The sequence below is a fragment of the Sus scrofa genome, chromosome 13 (assembly GCF_054392235.1).
Source record: "Sus scrofa isolate SSC_HxYL_T2T_F1_AM1 chromosome 13, Sscrofa_HxYL_maternal_Yorkshire_Landrace_v2.0, whole genome shotgun sequence".
Taxonomy (NCBI): domain Eukaryota; kingdom Metazoa; phylum Chordata; class Mammalia; order Artiodactyla; family Suidae; genus Sus; species Sus scrofa.
In genome coordinates, this window is record NC_139395.1 from 38,553,432 (window position 1) to 38,572,005 (window position 18,574).

The 18,574-nt window shown below is 52.3% G+C and overlaps 1 protein-coding gene across 13 annotated transcripts in view; it reads left to right on the plus strand.

Annotated features, from left to right (window-relative positions):
* Positions 1 to 18,574, plus strand: part of TTC21A (tetratricopeptide repeat domain 21A) — a 33,159-nt gene that overhangs the window by 14,360 nt on the left and 225 nt on the right. The window contains exons 9-28 of one of the 13 annotated variants that reach the window (XR_014822757.1): positions 925 to 1,114; positions 5,421 to 5,518; positions 5,672 to 5,872; positions 6,374 to 6,503; positions 8,612 to 8,769; positions 8,977 to 9,192; positions 9,997 to 10,235; positions 10,982 to 11,054; positions 11,147 to 11,257; positions 11,581 to 11,719; positions 11,889 to 11,992; positions 13,480 to 13,668; positions 14,569 to 14,679; positions 15,415 to 15,731; positions 16,497 to 16,647; positions 16,875 to 17,036; positions 17,169 to 17,361; positions 17,451 to 17,675; positions 18,145 to 18,265; positions 18,435 to 18,502. Coding sequence is in view for 10 of the 13 variants with exons in the window: in XM_013981474.3 (XP_013836928.3) it covers positions 925 to 1,114; positions 5,421 to 5,518; positions 5,672 to 5,872; positions 6,374 to 6,503; positions 8,612 to 8,769; positions 8,977 to 9,192; positions 9,997 to 10,235; positions 10,982 to 11,054; positions 11,147 to 11,257; positions 11,581 to 11,719; positions 11,889 to 11,992; positions 13,480 to 13,668; positions 14,569 to 14,679; positions 15,650 to 15,731; positions 16,497 to 16,647; positions 16,875 to 17,036; positions 17,169 to 17,361; positions 17,451 to 17,675; positions 18,145 to 18,265; positions 18,435 to 18,502 (2,961 nt within the window). In the remaining 3 variants the exon portion in view is untranslated. Of the gene's footprint in view, positions 1 to 924; positions 1,115 to 5,420; positions 5,519 to 5,671; positions 5,873 to 6,373; positions 6,504 to 8,611; positions 8,770 to 8,976; positions 9,193 to 9,996; positions 10,236 to 10,981; positions 11,258 to 11,580; positions 11,720 to 11,888; positions 11,993 to 13,479; positions 13,669 to 13,937; positions 14,123 to 14,568; positions 14,680 to 15,414; positions 15,732 to 16,496; positions 16,648 to 16,874; positions 17,037 to 17,168; positions 17,362 to 17,450; positions 17,676 to 18,144; positions 18,266 to 18,434; positions 18,503 to 18,574 lie in introns of those variants that run through there. The other 12 variants (XM_013981474.3, XM_084987807.1, XR_014822760.1 and 9 more) reach the window with 12 other exon arrangements.

An 18,574-nucleotide genomic window follows, 5' to 3' on the forward strand; every position in this document is an offset into this window, starting at 1 on the left:
CTCTGAGTTCCTCCGGGGACACCTGAGATCCCCCTGGAAGCTCCCTAAGGCTCCCACCCCTCCTGTCTCTGGCTCAAACTTGACTTCTCAGGCTCGCAGCCCAGACCCAGGGGCCCCTGCCTGCCTCTGGCCAGTAACTGTATCCTGTGGGCTCTGTACCCTGTGCCCGCATGCCCTTCAGAGGTGCTGTGAAGATTAGGGAGATGAGATCTTGAAGGCCTGTCTGAGTGGGAGGCACTCTATTTAGGGAGAGAGGGCAGCGTCACAGCCTCAGTGGAGCAGAGCCACATCTGTTCTCAGCCTCAGGGTGCTGGGGTACCCAACTCCCATATTCATTTTGTGGAAGATACCTGGGGAGACTGGCTTGCCTAGGCCACTCTGACACCAGGCAAGGTGCAAACAGACCAGACGGCCAAACACTCTGTCGCTGTCAGACCCTTCAGCCCAGAGCAAGATTTACTAGGACTCTCCATAAGGACAGGTTAGCTCTGGAGAGTTGAGGCCACTGGGACATCATCTCTCCCTCCACAACTGTGTCTGATTCCCTCTGCCTCATTCTCTGTACCTGGCAGGGAATGTGGCTGCTCGCAGCCTTCAAGGCCACTTCCCATCAGTGGGACACGAAACATTTCTCTCATGTAGCTCCACTTTGTGAGAAACCTCCTGGTGAGCTGTTGGAACAACAGCTGTGGCCAGACAGGGGCCGGGTCCCTCAGAGACTGAAGGCAGGTTCCACAGGTGTGGCCAGCAGGGGGTTCTTTGGGAGGTGAACAGCTACCTGGACCTGACTGCCTGACACAGGGTCCCTCTTGGGCTCTCCTGAGCAACCCCCGCCCCCAGGGCTGCCAAAGTGGCCCCCATTTGTGATGCGACCTTGCTCAGACAGGCTGGACTGACCAGTTTCTCACTGTCTGTGCCTGGCAGTGTGGGAGGCACCAGGTGATTCTGCGACTGGTGTGTAGCTTCATCGAGCGAACCTTCAGGGCCACATCCTCCTACGCCCACGTGGCCACAGAGCTGGGCTACCTCTTCATCCTGCGGGATCAAGTGAAGGAGGCATCTCTATGGTACTCGGAGGCCATGAAACTAAGCAAGAGTGGCATGGCCATGACAGGTCAATGCAGGCTGGGCAGGGTGGGGTGTGGCAGGGCGAGGGGGTGGTCAGCCAAGCAGGGTGGCCTCCAGGGGTCCAGAAGACAGTGGCTGGGAAGCATTCTCCCCAGAGGGTGTGCAAATTAGGGGGTGCTTTGTATGATGGGGTGCCTTTCCACAAATCCACAAGTATGGACCTAAGAGGCACAGGAATTCTTGAAATTGGTCCAAGCCATTCTGATATGCATCAGACCTTTGATATCCACACCCTACCCATTATGCAGAGGTGGCCCCTCCCCCTCTCAGGCTTCCCCAGGCCAGTGTTGGAGACAGCAGCACTCCTAGCATACCCTGTTCCCACACCTCCAGCTGTCCCTCTGTAGAATCCACCTCTGCAGGCCCCTGAGCTGAAAGGCCACCAGAGAGAGTAATTTTGACAGTTTTACTTTCTGTCTATCCCAATGCTTCCCATCTACCCCGCCACACACACACACTTTATATAAATGTCAGATGAATTTTCCAGAATCCAGTTTTCATTTTTACACAGAACCCTCAAACCTGTGGTTTCTAGTGTAAGCTGACACAACAGTGTTTGATTTTAGTAGAGCTAGCCTTATGACCCGTGTCCAGGCAGGCTGGCCTCTTGCCCTGGCTCTGAGGAGTTGTGGCTTTTGGGGCAAGTCACTTCTCTCTACATACCAGGCTCCTCATGTGGTCAGCACAATCAAAAAAGGAATCAGAGTGGTTGGTCTTGATTTCCCATTCAGCGTGTCAGGCTGATTCCTCAGTCATTGCCTCTTCCTCCCTCCCCAAATCCCACAAAACTCATGGGCGATGTTTTAAAAAAATAATCAGTCCTAGGGTTCCCGTTGTGGCTCAGCAGATTACGATCCTGACTAGTATCCATGAGGTCACGGGTTCAATCCCTGGTCTCGATCAGTGGGTTAAGGATCTGGCTTTGCCATGAGCTGTGCTGTAGTTCGCAGACATGGCTCAGATCCTGCATTGCTGTGGCTGTGGTGTAGGCCAGTAGTTGTAGCTCTAATTTGACCCTTAGCCTGGAAACTTCCATATGCTGCAGGTGTGGCCCTAAAAAAAATAATAATAATAGTAACAATAATAATCAGTCCTCACTGCAGCCCAGAAACAGGGAAAAGTGCCTTTACTGGACCAGAACTTTGCATATCTAGAAGATAGAAAGCAGACTGCACCCAGTACATGGAAGCTCCAAGCAGCTCTAGAAGTCTACAAGCCAGCATGGGCAGAGATGGGTCAGCTCAAGAAATGAGTAGACTTGGAGTTCCTGTTCTAGCTCAGTATGTTAAGGACCTGACATTGTCTCCTGAGGATGTGGGTTCAATCCCTGGCCTCACTCACTGGGTTAAGGTTCTGGTGTTGCCACAAGCTTTAGCATAGGTTGCAATGTGGCTTGGATACAGCATTGTTGTGGCTGTGGTATAGGCTTCATCTGTAGCTTGATTCGACCCCTGGCCCAGGAACTTCCATATGCCACAGGTGCAGCCATAAAAAGAGAAGAGAGAGAAAAAAAGGAAAAAACAAAAATTGAGAAACATAAGCTCAGGTTCCCCAAAGGCTGGGAACAGAACATGCCATGGGGCAGTCACCAAGATAACGAGAGGGTTATTAAAGACCAAGAGAATGAAACCAAAGAGGCTCTTCCTGGGTGATGGGGCAGGAGGGAGCAGGACAGAGCCCCCAGTGATGTCCTACCACCATCAGGGACATGAAGAACAAAAAGACTTCGATGCCGGGCACATAGGCAAAATGCCCCCCAAATGTTCCTCTGCCAGGCTGAGTCCTTTCCCACTTCCTCATTTAAGGGGAAGCCCCGGCCAGTCAGCCAGAAGGGAAGTCAGTTTGTCCAAATGTCTGCTCCACACACTCCAGCCTAGGCTGAGCCCTCTCCAGTGTGTTCTGGGCTCACCCATCTTAGCTGGCCTGATAAAAATCAATGACCTTAACACTTTGGGAAATCTTCCCTGGTTGCTAATATCTGTCCCTCTAGTCTTATTATAAAGCTAGCAATTTGAAAAAGGCACTGAGGGGAACATGCAAACCAGTGGCTCTCTGAAGAGCAAAGTCAAGGCCAGATACAGAAAAGACTTCCCTCCTCAAAACACCTCCCATGTTGCCTGGCTCTAGAGGTTATTATGTTAGTAAGTAAAGAACATGCTACTAGGAAAAAAATACAGAGAGCAAAAAAGAATTGCTGAAAATTAAAAATATGATTACAAAGTAAGAAATTCCGTAGATGAGCCAAATTGTAGAATGGATACAATTGAAAACCAAGATGGTGATTAGGAAGACAGTCAGGAATAAATGCACCAAAATGGCCAAGGAATGTCTTGTAAAGAAGAAGAGGAGTTCCCACTGTGGCTCAGCAGTAATGAACCTGACTAGGATGAATGAGGACTTGGGTTTGATCCCTGGCCTCGCTCAGTGGGTTAAGGATTCAGCATTGTTACAAGCTGTGGTGTAGGCCTCAGACATAGCGTGGATTCTGAGTTGCTGTGACTATGATGTAGTCCAGCAGCTGCAGGTCCGATTCGACCCGTAGCCTGGGAACTTCCATATGCTGCACATGTGGCCCTAAAAAGAAAAAAAATGGCCAAAAGCAAACTAATGGAAAAGGTAACAAAGGGTATATATAAAGAAAATATGAATGTATATGAAAACATATATATACAGAGAGAGAGCTATCAGTCCAAAGAAAAACAGGCAAAGGTATGAACAAGGAGTTCCCATTGTGGCACAGAGGAAACGAATCTGACTAGGAACCATGAGGTTGCAGGTTCGATCCCTGGCCTCGCTCAGTGGGTTAAGGATCTGGTGTTGCTCTGAGCTGTGGTGTAGGTCGCAGACGCAGCTCAGATCTGGCGTTGCTGTGGCTGTGGTGTAGGCCAGCAGCAACAGCTCCAATTAGACCCCTAGCCTGGGAACCTCCACATGCCGCAGGTGCAGCCCTAAAAGGACAAAAGACAAAAAAAAAAAAAAAAAAAAAAAAAAAAAAAAAAAAAAAAGCTGTGAACAAGGAAATTCACTGTTGCAAAATAAAGGCCATTAAATATATGAAAAGATGTTTAATTACCCTAATAATAAAAAACTGTGAATTAAAATAAGTTATTATGGGAGTTCCCTGGTGACCTAGCAGTTAGGGATCCAGAGTTGTCACTGCTGTGGCGTTGATTCAATCCCTGGCGCAGGAACTTCCTCACGTGTGGGTGCAGAAAAAAAAGAAAAAAAAAAAAAAAAGGCTTACTTTTCACTTTTTAGATTGGTAGTGAGTAAGCATGTTTATGAAGTTGTGGGGAAAGCACACTTTCAAATTCTTGGCAGTAGGATTAATTCAGATATCCTTGGAGGACAGGCTGTCTTTATCTATCAGTGTTTTTAGATATGCGTGCCCTTTGACCCATCAACTCTACTTCAGGAATTAGAACACACAAAAATGTTGACCATGGCATTGTAAAAGAAACCAAATATGGAATGAGGAGTCCTTCAGTAGGGCAATGGCTAAATAAATAGTTACAACCAGAGTGGAATATTATATTGTCATTAAAGAGAGTGGGGTAGATTTGTGTGAACTGATGGGAGAATATGGCATGTATTAATAACACATAAGTAATTCAAAAGATGTTTGAAGGAATATACCCCAAACTGTTAATATTGGTTCTTTCTAGAGAGAGACATGGTTAAAACTAGGGTATGAACTTTAGGGATGTTTTTTCTTGCCTTATGGTTTTGTTGTGTTTAGTTTTGTTTCCGTTTTACAGCCATATGTGTGGCATACAGACTTTCCCAGCTAGGGGTCAAATCAGAGCTACAGCTGCCAGCCTACGCCACAGCCACAGCCACAGCAATGCCATGTCTGAACCACATCTGTTACCTGTGCCACAGCTTGCAGCGACACTGGATCCCCAACTCACTGAGTGAGGCCAGGGATCAAACCTGCTTCCTCAGGGACACTATGTTGGGTTCTTAATCCACTGAGCCACAATGCAAACTCTGCCTTATGGTTTGAATTTTTTTGGCTGCACACTCTCAGCATGTGGAAGTTCCTGGTCCAGGGATCAAACCCACATGACAGTTGCAGCCTACACTACAGCTGTGGCTATGCCAGATCCTTAACCCACTGCACCACAAGGAAACTTCCACGATTTGAATTCTTTATCACGAGCATGTATTACTCCTCATGAAGATATTGGAAAGGTCCCCTGCTATCTGCTGTCCCATCACTTCCCCTTGGCCCACTGTCCTACTGGCTCTGCTTCAGAGCATTTGCTCATCCTTATTCTGTCCCATCCCAGGAATCACCTGGTGCCAGATCTTAGAGGGTCACCTAGAGGAGGCTGAGCACCAGCTGGAATTTCTGAAGGAGGTGCAGCAGTCCCTTGGGAAGTCTGAGGTCAGAGCTCTCTGGGGGCTGGGGTTGTTCCAGGATGGTGTCCCCACCCTCCTCCCTCACCGTTTCCTGTAGAGCAGCCAAAACAGCCTGGGCTTCTGCTTCACCCTCTGCCCAGCAGATGTTGCTTCCAAAACTTGGGCTTGCCTCCCACAGGTGCTGGTTTTCCTCCAAGCCCTCCTGGCATCCAGGAAGCACAAGGGGGAGCAGGAGGTCACGGCGCTGCTGAAGGAGGCCGCCGAGCTGCACTTCTCCAGCATGCGGGCCCTCCCCCTGGGCTCTGAGTACTTGGAAAGGCTTGACCCCCTCTTCCTGGTCTGCATCGCCAAGGAGTACTTGCTCTTCTGCCCCAAGCAGGTTAGAGGACGGGGCATTTGATTGTGGGGGATCTGGAGGACAGATCTGGATAGAGGCTGGTCCAGGGACCACACTTGGAGGAGCAGGGCACCAGCCCCTGCCCCTGCCTTTATCCTAGAGAAGAACTGGGCTCCCTTTTTTCCAGATGTCTTCTAAGAAGTATGTTGGTCTTTGTTTGTCTTGCTTTCCCAGCCAATCAAGATTTCTTGTGAGCAAGGATCATTACTTACATGCCTTAGTAACCACCCCCCCCATGCCTTGTAATGTCATTCCACACATATTTATTGATGGCACTACCATGTACCAGATGCCATGCTAGGTAGGGGGGGACCCAACAGTGAACAAAACTAAAGCACAATGGCTTTAGTAATAGGTAGTACCAAAGAGATGGTAAATACATGTGGAATAAAGTAAGATTCCTTCAGGAGTGTTCTCTAAGCGTTCCAGGAGTCTCTCTTGGAATAGGGCACACCATACAGGCAGACCCTCATATTCCTATAGCCCCGGTCTCCAGGCCAGATCGTGTCTCCGCTTCTCAAACAAGTCACTGCAATCTTGAATCCTGTAGTCAAGGTAGCACCAGCTCTGATCGACCCGCTGTATGTGATGGCCCAGGTCAAGTATCTCTCAGGTGAGCCTGTGGGTCCTTGTGGTCGGTGGGGCGCACGCACACACACACACACCCTCACCAGGTTGGCCCACTCCTTGTGGCTTCACCCAACTACCCCTGACACCTTCCTGACTTCTCACCAGCAGGGGTCTCTCCCACCTGGCCTTTTGCTAATTGCTTACTTGATCTGTGCCAGGTAATAGCCACTGAAATTGCATTACATGCCGGCGCTGCTCTGATCCTGGGGGCGCTGCTCTGATCCTGGGGGACGGCAGTACTCAAAACAGGCAAAAATTCCATCCCCGAGTTTGTAAGGGGACGTAGACAATAAACGTAGTATTGTCGTTAGGACAATGATTGCAAAAATGGAGATTATGAGAGCCAGGGAAGGGGTTCTGGATGGCAGGTTCTAGTTTTTAAAAAGTGGTCAAGGAATTCCCATTGTGGCTCAGTAGTAACTAACCTGATTGGTATCCGTGAAGATGTGGGTTCGATCCCTGGCCCTGCTCATTGGGTTAAGGATCCGGCATGGCCATGAGCTGTGTAGGTCGCAGACACGGCTCAGATCCCATGTTGCTGTGGCTGTAGCGTAGGCTGGCAGCTGTGGCTCCTATTTGACCCTTAGCCTGGGCACTTCCGTATTTCTCGAGTGCAGCCCTAAAAAGCAAAAAAAAAAAAAAAAAAAAGTAGTCAGGAGGAGTTCCCTAGTGGCTCAGCAGATTAAGGATCCCGTGTTGTCACAGGTATGGCTCGGGTCACTGCTGTGGCACGGGTTTGATCCCTGGCCCAGGAACTTCAGTATGCCACAGTGTGGCCAATAAATAAATAAAAGGTGGTCCAGAAGGCGTCATGGGGAGGGGAGACCCTGTGCCATTAGAATTTCACAGCCTCCAGCAGCTCGAATGGTCCCCATCCAGCCTCTCCCATCTCAAATCCCCAATCCTGGGAAGGGAAAGAGGGGGAAACCTTCCGTGGGTACTTGTCCTCTGAAGTACTTGCCCCCTGCGGCCTTTTACCCCCATCTGCTTGAAAGCCAGGCTGATCTCTGATGTCCAGAGGCTTCAAAAGGCTCCAGAATGCCGTGGCATGTTCTCTGGCTCTGTGTTGTATGGGTTGTACTCTGTCCAGAGCTTTGCAGTCTTCATCCTCGGTGCTTCCAGTTCATCTGGGGGCCAGGTTCTCCCACAACTTCAAGGTCTCCAGGGTACAAGGCGAGGGCAGAAAGCCCATCCCAACACATACACACAAATGCACAGGGGTGCTGGCAGCTGCCAGTGGCTTTAGGGACAAAGCAAGGTCTCCAGCTACTTTAGTTGTCATGGTGACATCTTCCCATTTCTGCAGCACAAGGGAAGGAGCAGGGAGTTTGGGACCCAGAACCCAGTGCTCCCACCTGCCAGGTGATGGACCCTGAGCAGGAGCTATTGAGGGGCCTGGCTACAGAGGGAGGAGCGCTGTCCCACCAGGGGACTGTACTCCACCCCTGGGCTGCCATGGCCACCCACTATGGGCCAGCCTGACTGCAGGGAGGCCTCTCAGCATTCAGAGCTCAGCCTCAGAAGCTGACGGCCCTGGATTTCAATGCTGATTCTGTCTCCTCCAAGCTGAGTGACTTACATCACTAAAATTTCAAGTCCTACATCTGAAAGACAAGTGTAATAATAACCAACCTTGCAGGGCTGGGCAAGTATTCAACCAGCCTTTCTAAAGTGCTTTGCCTGCATTGGCATAGAACAGGTGCTTCTTAAGTTGTGGCTATTACAGTTGCTGTTATTATTAGGTTTTGTTCTGCTCTTCAGTGTGAGAATTGAGACTTAAGTGTTCCCCTGAGCTTCCAGATGGAGCAGTGAAGTGACTTAGCCATCTCCCTCAGGGTACAGAGAGAAGGGAGGTGTCACACCAAGGTTTGCATTTCCTAGCTTTTGTCTGGGTCAAGACAAAAACTGTGTAGTTTGAATTTTAGGAAGCGACCCCTGAGTCAAATTCTTTGCCCTGTCAAGAACTGGGTAAAATGCCCACCTTGGGTATTTCTGGGTGACAGAATGTGTAAAATTCCTTCTGTCTTTATATAGCGGGTCCTGAGAGTCCCCAGGGAATCTCTGGATGTTGAGGTTTGTTTATTATTCTAGGAGAGCTTGAGAATGCCCAGAGCACCCTGCAGCGTTGTCTGGAGCTGGACCCCACCTCCGTGGACGCCCACCTCCTTGTGTCCCAGATCTACCTGACTCAGGGCAATTTTGCCATGTGCTCCCACTGCTTGGAGCTGGGCATCAGCCACAACTTCCAGGTGGGGGTCCCTGTGCTCTGTCACCTGCTCAGCATCCTATAGCCCAGCCTGTTACAGCTCTGTGTTGTATGGGTTGTACTCTGTCGAGAGCCCTAGGAGCTGCCCACCTCCTTCAGCCCCAGAGGCAGGGAAGGGCGGGCTCAAGGGGGTGCCTGTGGCTTTCTCCCCCCAGGAGCTCGAACCCCACACTCTGCTCTGCTCCTTTAGGTCCGAGACCACCCCCTCTACCATTTCATCAAGGCCAGGGCCCTCAACAAGTCTGGGGACTACCCAGAAGCCATAAAGGCATTGAAGATGATCATAAATGTACCAACCCTGAAGATGGAAGAAAACAAGAAATTCCGAGGGCCCTCAGTGCAGCCCAGCGAGCGGGTGTCCATCTTACTGGAACTGGTGGATGCCCTCCGGATGAACGGGGAGCTGGTAAGAAATGCCATGCTCCCTCTCCTTAGTGCTTGAGCATGCTGGAGGTCTATGGTGGGCTTGGGCAGCAGGCCTTGTAATTCTGGCTCATATTTTCTTGTGCTTTATTTGAGCCTTTATTCATTTGGGAGCATCCCTCTCCCCTGCCTAAAAGGCTTCAGTGGCTCCCATTGCTCTCAAGATAAAGCCCAAACCCTACTGAGTCCTACAGGATCTGTCCCCTGCCAATCTCACTGTCCCCAGGAAGATCTCAGGGAGGTGGAGCACATAGGCCCACCAGGGCTGTCACAGGTGGTTGTGCGGGTTGGGCAATGCACAGCTCCAATGGATTCCAGTTATGTCCCCTTGGAATTTTGCAGTGTCCACCCTTCTCAATTGTATGAGGCAGCCCTGGGGCCTTAGAAGGCCAGCTGGGCAAAGGCTGGAAGCACCAAAGTGAGCAAAGAGAGTAACTCTGTTAGAATAATCAAGGGTACAAATATAATGGAGATATAATTCATGTAGACCTTTGTGTACACTGTACCATAACATTAACATATCTTTGGCTGAAAGCAGGAAAGGACAAAGAGATGCCTCTGTAGGTCTCCCATAGGAAGAACTTGCCAAGAGACTTTGCAGTGCCCTGGAACAAGTTCTTACAGGCGGGGGTTTCGTGCCTCCCAGCCAGCCCTGCCCTCCAGGAACTGTAGCCCTGGATGCTGAGGGGCTCTCTCCCTCCTGCCCCTCTGAGGTGGAGGTGGCCCATCCTCTCCTTGGTGTGGTGAGTGATGGCAAGTGAGAGTCTCTTGGGTTCCCGTGTCTTAGCACGAGGCCACCAAGATCATGCAGGACGCCATCAACGAGTTCAGCGGCACACCGGAGGAGATCCGCATCACCATCGCCAACGTGGACTTGGTCCTGAGCAAAGGGAACGTGGACCTGGCACTGAGCATGCTGAGGAACATCACGCCCAAGCAGCCCTACTACATGGAGGCCAAGGAGAAGATGGCCAGCATCTACCTGCAGACCCACAAGGACATCCGCCTCTACATCGGGTGTTACCGGTGAGCTCCGGGCTGTACACAGACAGCCTCGGCCCCAGTGGCACCTTCGGGAGTGTTGTCTCCAGATTGTCTTCTTCAGCCTGGCTCTTCCGAGTGTGTTTGATGAAAGGAGGGCATTTCCTCTGGTTAGAATTTGAGTCTGATATGTCGGTCAGGCTGGCTGACTGCTGGATTTTGAGGATAGAGGAGTGATTCTGCCCTGGCTCCTGGCTCTGCCTGTCCCCGAGGAAATGTTCAGTGACTCGGATGTGACCATGCGTGAAGGAGGATAGAGAGCGCGAACGGGAAGCCCCAAGCTGCTGTCTCTACGATTCGACATTGTGACCTCAAGAGTACCTTCCTCGTCCCCTTCCTCGGGCAAAACCCATCTGAGCAGTTCAAGTGGAAGGAAGTGCTAGATCAGGGGCAGGAGGCAATGCCACAAGCAGTGGGAAACCAATAAACATTGAGGTGACATGGTCACCTTGGAGGTTTAGAAAGAGCAGTCCGCTTCATGAAGAAGGACCCGGGGGTGTTGGGGGTGGAGGCCAGAGGAGTGGGTGGAAGTGCTGGCAGTGGTCCAGATGGCAGATGAGCAGAGGCTGGACTAAAGGAGCTAGCGCTTGCCTCTTATGAGCCAGTAAGTATTGGATGATGAATGAATGGATGGAGGGATGTCAGCCAGGATAAATGGGAAAGAAGAGGAGATGGATTCAGGAATAGGAAGGACTCACAGGACTGAGCTAAGATTTTGGTTACTTTTGCAGGGAACTCTGTGAACATCTGCCTGGGCCCCAAACTAGCTTGCTACTGGGTGATGCTTTCATGAACATTCAGGAGGTAAGTGAAGGCCTCATGGCTTTGCCAGATGGCCCCCCAATCTCACTTCTTCAGTTAGAGAGGAGAGAGACCCCTGACTCTCTCCCCACCAGCCTGAAAAGGCCCTGGAGGTCTACGACGAGGCCTACAGAAAAAACCCACACGACGCATCCCTGGTCAGCAGGATTGGGCAAGCCTATGTGAAGACCCACCAGTACACCAAGGTCAGGCTGGGCTAGGGTGGGAAAGGGTAGGGAGGGGTGGCCCAGCAGGGAAGATGGAGGAGGATGCATGGATGGGAGGCTAGACAGGAGGGGAGACCCCACTGAATGGGGTGCCAAGAGCAGGTCTCACCAACTCTGCACCCCACCCCCACCTGCTGAGGCTAAGGCTTGAGTCCTACGCCATGCCTTCTGGGAGGCCTTTGCATCTGAGGCTTCTGTGTTCTGGAGGGACACACAGGTGTGGTGGCCACAGAAAGGCACATGGTGTGAGGTGCTCCCGTGTAGAACCAGACCTGATGCCAATATTTCCTGTTTGCACTAAGGCAATTAATTATTATGAGGCTGCCCAGAAGATCAGCGGACAAGACTTTCTATGCTGTAATCTGGCTGAACTGTTCCTGAAGTTAAAAAAGTTCAGCAAAGCAGAAAAAGTTTTGAAGCAGGCACTGGATCATGACTTCGGTGAAGTAGCATCCTCACTCACTCTGCTAGCCTCCCGAGCACACAGACTGCCTCCAGGAGAATGGGGCAGGCAGTGGGCACTGACTGGGGCTCTGAGCCCGGCCCCCTGCTCCCCCATCCCCCACTTCCCAGGGGCCAGAACGTACTAATTTGAGCTTCCATTTTGCAGTCAAAGACATCCCGTCCATGATGAATGATGTCAAGTGCTTACTCTTGCTGGCAAAGGTTTATAAGAGCCATAAAAAGGAAGACGTGATGGAAACTTTGAACAAGGTAATTGACAAGTAGACTCCAGTTCTTTATCTGCCGTTTCCTGATGGGAGCAGAAGATAGGAAAGGACTGCAGGTCTGGAAGGCTTGAAGCCTGGTCTTCGAAAGAGGATCTAGGTTACACCTCTGATCTCCACCTTCCATTTATTCCCCCACCCTTGCTCTTTTTTGATTGATGGAGCAAGGAAGTGCTCTAAGCCTGCCTGGGCTGGGCTGGAGAAGGCAGGGAGTAAGAGAGTGCCTTTGTCCTCAAGGATGCTGGTGGTGATAATAATGGACAATGCCAGCAGCTCCCAGGCCTTGAATGCTCTGTGCTGAGTTCTGTACTAGGCTTTTTGCTTTCTTATTCAATTCTCACAGTAGCTCTTTGAGATAAGCACTGTGGCACTCCTGTGTAACAGATAAAGCTCAAAGAGGTTAAGAAAAGTACCCAAAGTAACACTGCTTAGTAAATGGTGAAGCTAAGATTTGATTTGTCCCAACCCAAACTCTCTCCAGTGGATTGCCCCTGATGGGAGACTCCTGCCTATTTTTTCCGTGCATTCCTCACGCTTCCTATCCAAAGGTGTGGCCTGGCACTTGCCTCTGAGGTGCATTCTGTAGTTGTAGAGCATCTCTGACTGCTTCAGATGACTTATCCACTCGTTTCCCTCTGGATCTCCATTCTTCCTTCTGGCCCTTGGGGCACCAAGGGCTGATCTGTGCCCACTTCCCAAAACCTAACCCTGGCATCATCATTTCCTCTTGCCCCGATGCTCTCTGTTTATTCAGTTGATCACTGCATGTCATAGACATTTGTGGGAGCCACCTTAAATTCCCAGCAGGGCAATATTCAGAAAGAAAGCACCCATCAAAACACAGCCTGTGTGGAGCTCCCATTGTGGCTCAGCGGGTTAAGAACCTAACTAGTATCCATGAGGATGTAGGTTTGATCCCTGGCCTCACTCAGTGGGTTAAGGATCTAGCATTGCTGCAAGCTGCAGCATAGGTCGCAGATGTGGCTCATATCCCACATTGCTGTGGCTGTGGCCTAGGCTGGCAGCTGCAGCTCTGTTTCAACCCCTAATCTGAGACCTTCCATATGCCACAGGTGTGCCCTGAAAAGAAACAAAGCAAAACAAAACAAAACACAGCCTGTGTCAAATCCCTACTGTGTGCTTGTTCTAGCCTGTAGAGCAGCCGAAGCAGATATGACACAGTGAGTGCCAATGTGTTATGGAAACTGGTAAACAGGTCAAATACATTAGAGTATTTTGTTTGAGTGCCTTTGCTTCTACTCCTGCCCCAGAGGCAGTGCCAGCTTGCCTCCTGGGTACTCAGCTAGTGGCCTTGCCTGTCCAGAGTGACCTAGATTTCCTCAAGGACACTTGAGATGCCCTTTCTAAGATGGCCGACTCTGAGATGAGAGCTTGGGAACTTGCTATGGATAGGCCTGAGATCTGGCACATCGGGCTCTGGGTTTCTGATGCTGAGTTTACTGGTTTCTCAAGGCCATGGACCTTCAGTCTCGGATCCTGAAGCGTGTTCCCCTGGAGCAACCGGAAATGATCCCCTCCCAGAAGCAACTGGCAGCCTCCATCTGCATCCACTTTGGAGAGTACTACCTGGCAGAGAAGGAGTATGCCAAGGCAGTGCGGTCTTATAAGGACGCCCTCTCCTACTCGCCCACTGACAATAAGGTGGAGTCCTCAGAGCGAGACCCTGTTCCTTCTCTTGGGGCATGAAGCTTTGCAGAACTCCCTAACCAGGGGCAGAGGCCAGTTCTCTGTACCTCCTTGCAAGGGGCACGGACCATTGGTGTGGGGGACCTGCTCCAGCCGACCCCAGGGCCCTCAACAACTGCAGCTCTCAGAGCCAGACCAGAGCCTCATTTTGGACAACCACTTATGGAGGGTAAAGTGGGAAAGGCATTGCTGAAAGATGCTGCACATTACTCTGGCGTTCTCAGGTCCCCCATGCAGGTGGAGAGACAACAAGAGTGTGGCCGCTGGAGGCTCTTTGGGCATGAAGCCTGGACTAGGTCATGCAGGAGGTGTGGCTCCAAATAGGGAATGGGGGCTGGAGTTTATGTTAGGAGGGTGCATGAAGAGTTTAGTGACCCATTCATTTATCTAATGTGCTCTTATTGAACAAATTCCCAGTTTGTGCAAGCCAGGTGCTAGGCCCTGGAGACATTGTCCCTACCCATAGTCTCCCCCCTGGGCCCAGGGTAAAGACAAGTACATATGCAGTTCTAATACCACGTGATACCCCCCTGGGGGTCAGGACACTACGGGAACTCAGAAGAGGAGTATCTCTCCTGGAGTCTGGGGTGCAGAGAGCTTCCCAGAGGAGACGAGTTTGCTGAAGCTGAAGGACTAGTATGAGTTAACCAGGTCCAGACTCTCAGAGGATGGCTCGTCAAAGGCATGGTATGCCTGGAGTATTGGGTGAGAAAAATGGAGGGGCAGAGAAAGGCAGGGGATCAGAGACATAGTGTGCAGGCAGAGCTGAAAGAGATGGGGTCTGAGGACCGAGGCATGGGTCCCCGAGTTTCCCATGATGTGCATTGGTTAGTTACTATATCCGGTCTTGTCTAGGTGGTGCTGGAACTGGCACACCTCTACCTGCTGCAGGGTCACCTGGACTTGTGCGAGCAGCACTGTGACATCCTGCTGCAGACCGAGAAGAACCATGAGATGGCCTCTGTGGTAAGAGGTTCTGGGCCTTCTTTGTGCTCCCCAGGGTCCCAGAGGCCACATGTGGGCTGCTTCCCAGCCCCATAACCTCAGGTGCCCAGCTGACCCGCCCCTGAGGGGACTTAGCACTGAACCCATGCCCTTCAGACGGCAGGAGTGGGCTGGCAGCAGGGGGCAGCAGCAACCTCCCGGGCCAGTCTGCTGGGAGGTGGCAAGGCTGATTCACTCCAGGGGAAACCACACCCACCGGTGAAGGCCAGGGTGGGACAGGTTCCTGGGGCTTCAGGAAGTGTGTGGGAAAAGCTCTCCCAGACCTACCCCTTGCCTCCCTGTCACCCAGACCACCTCCAGGGCCATGCCAGCAGAGGTGTGGAACCCCCATTCTTCCTCACTGCCTGGAGCTGGCAGGTCTCAGACATGGGTATAGGGGCTAACTCCATGTGTCTACTACCCCCGGCTTTTCCTTCCCACTTCTCTCCTCACCCCCAGGCTCCCCCTCCCTAGGCAGGCCCCACCTTCTGGGCTTCTCCCATGGTGGCTTCTCCCAGTACCCAGCAAGGCTAACTCAGAAGTCCACTCCTACCTTCCCTCCTTACCCACCCTGCCCCCTCTGCCTCCCTGCCATGTCCATGCAAGCTGCTATCCCAGCATCGTGGTTTTTTTTTGTTGTTTTTTTTTTGTCTTTTGTCTTTTTGTCTGTTGTTGTTGTTGTTGCTGTTGTTGCTATTTCTTGGGCCGCTCCCGCAGCAGATGGAGGTTCCCAGGCTAGGGGTTGAATCGGAGCTGTAGCCACCGGCCTACGCCAGAGCCACAGCAACGCGGGATCCGAGCCGCATCTGCGACCTACACCACAGCTCACGGCAACGCCAGATCGTTAACCCACTGAGCAAGGGCAGGGACCGAACCCGCAACCTCATGGTTCCTAGTCGGATTCGTTAACCACTGCGCCACGACGGGAACTCCTCATCGTGTTTTTTGATAGATGATGGCTGACCTGATGTTTAGAAAGCAGAAATACGAAGCTGCCATCAACCTCTACCACCAAGTCCTGGAGAAAGCGCCAGGTAATTGCCTATATCGAGCCTGCCCACTGAGACTGCCTGTGTCAGTTCCCACCAAGCCAGGGCCACTCTTCCCCAGAAGGGTGGGCCCTCTCCCCTCCTTCCTGACCGGGCAGAGGAAGCCCCTTCCTCTCTGATTGTTCCCAGAGAGGCAGGAAACTGATAAAGTCCCAGTGGAACGTGCTGGCCCTTCCCAAGTCCAAGGGGCCAGTTCCTGGTCTCAGGCAGGGCAGTGCTTGGCACTGGACCCAAGACAGCCTGTCTGTCCCCAAATCACAGATACTGGGGCTCAACATAAGTCCTCTTTTGAGGTCACCTCAAAAGAAATACAGGAAATTCTCACCTGATATGTAGCTCATTCCCACTCACTGCAACATAAAACCACCCCTTCTTGCTAGGGAAGGGGGGCCAGACATGAGGCTCAGGCTGGAGTCGTAGCCAAGCCTACAGCAGAGTTGCCCAGAGGCCCAGCAGATCATAGCTGTTAGGAGTGTGAGTCCCAGAGCCAGACCATTTAGGTTTGATTTTTGGTCTTCCACTTAACAGTTGTAACCTTTGGCAGATGACTTAACTTCTTTGTGTCCTGTCTCCTCATCTGTAAAATGGGAACAGTAAGAGTACCTACTTCATTGTGTCTCCCTGGAGATCATTGGAGACACTGGAGACACTGGGATGCCCCTGCTGGGTAGTGTCTCCTGGTCCTCCCTGCCTCTCTCTGCCTGATTCAGCTACTGGTTATCACAGCCTGGAAGTTTCTGCTCTCTTTAGACAATTTTCCTGTACTGAACAAACTAATTGATCTGCTACGAAGAAGTGGCAAACTTGAGGATGCCCCTGCCTTCTTTGAATTGGCCAAGAAGATGTCCAGCCGGGTGCCTTTGGAGCCAGGCTTCAACTACTGCAGAGGCATCTACTGCTGGTGAGTTGGTGTGGTCGGATGCGTTATGCGCAGGACGCTCTCCCTAAGACATGCTGGGCTTTGCATGTCTTCCCTGAAAGTGGAAACTCAGCTTCCCTATCAGGAAGCAGGGAGACCAAGGATCCAGCCCCTGCTCTGTGCAGATTCACAGAGTGATCCTTGTATGTCCCCCACACTCCCCAGACCTCAGTTTCCCTATCTGATTTGTGGCGTCACCTCCATTACAGGCACATAGGGCAGCCCAACGAAGCCTTGAAGTTCCTAAACAAAGCGCGCAAGGACAACACTTGGGGCCAGAGCGCTACCTACTGCATGGTGCAGATCTGTCTGAACCCAGACAACGAGATTGTGGGCGGAGAGGCTTTTGAGAGCCTGGTGCCTGAGAGCAAGTGAGGGCCTGGCCGGCTGGTGGGGGGCAGGGGTGGGAGTGCGTGGCAGGGGGGAAGAGCTTGCGGCCTCTAGGTGGAGGCCGGGCAGGGGCCCGCAGGCAGGCCTGCTGGTTCGCCCTCTGATGCCCACAGTTCCTTGGAGAGAAAGGAGTCAGAGCGGCACGGCGTGCGCACCGCGGAGAAGCTGCTGCGGGAGTTCTACCCGCAGTCGGCCTCGGGCCAGACCCAGCTGCGGCTGCTGCAGAGCCTATGCCTGCTGGCCACCCGGGAGAAGGCTAATGTGGAGGCTGCGCTGGGCACCTTCATCGATATGGCCCAGGCTGAGGTGCGCGGGCTGCCAGGACGCGAGGGCGGGCTGCGGGGCGGCGCTGAGGGAGGGCCAGACGCGACGACGCCTGCTTCCCACCCGCGCAGAAGGACAGCGTCCCCGCCCTGCTGGCCATGGCGCAGGCCTACTCGCTGCTGAAGCAGGTCCCCAAGGCGCGAACACAGTTGAAGCGCCTGGCCAAGGCCCCGTGGGCGTTGGCTGAGGCCGACGACCTGGAGAAGAGCTGGCTCTTGTTGGCTGACATCTACTGCCAAGGTGGCAAGTTCGACCTAGCCTCGGAGCTGCTGCGGCGCTGCGTGCAGTACAACAAGGTGAGGGGTCCACCGCCGTCAGGGTGGAGGGGGGGAAGCCAGGGATACCAGGGGCAGGAGGCCCGGTAGGGGCATGTGGACTTTGGAAACAGATGTCGGGTAGGAACAAAATGAGAAGAGATGGGTGGAGAGGGAGCCCGTGGACTACAGAGCAGGATGAGAGTGCAAAGCAAGGCAAGAGGAGGCCCAGGGGGGGTTTGCAGCCCTGAAGGGGACCCCAGATTGGGGAAGAAAGATGGGACAGCTTCATGAGGTAGGGGCGGTATTTGTGGTTGGAGCAGGAGAGCTGCGGAGGAAAGGGGTCATGGCAGCCTTGAATTGCTGAGAAGAGGAGACCTCTTCTGGAGACCCTGAGTGCTTTGGGTTAATGCAACCTCTGCCCATGCCTTGTCCCCTCTGGGTATCACCTGGGGACTGGGACAGGATGTGGCTTCCCCTCCTGGGAAGCTCTGACCGGCTTTCCCTGCAGTCCTGCTGCAAGGCCTACGAATACATGGGCTTCATCATGGAGAGGGAACAGTCCTACAAGGACGCAGCCACCAACTATGAACTGGCCTGGAAGTACAGTCATCATGCCAACCCTGCCATCGGTAAGGCAGCCAGGCAAGGCACTCCTGGGTGCAGGAGGGAGCTGGGCCAAAGAACAACCCCTCTGACCCTACAACCTAAGGATTGTATTCTGGCTGTTGTGGGAACCAGAGGGGTTCTCAGGTCATCAGGGTGCCACCCATTGTCTGTATTTTCCCTGCCCCTGGACAGGCTTCAAACTTGCTTTCAACTACTTGAAGGACAAGAGATTCGTGGAGGCCATCGAAGTCTGCCACAGCGTAAGCCCCCGACAGCAGCAGGGGGTGCTTGGTGCAGTGGCAGGGAGCCCTGCTGTATGTTCCACACCCTTT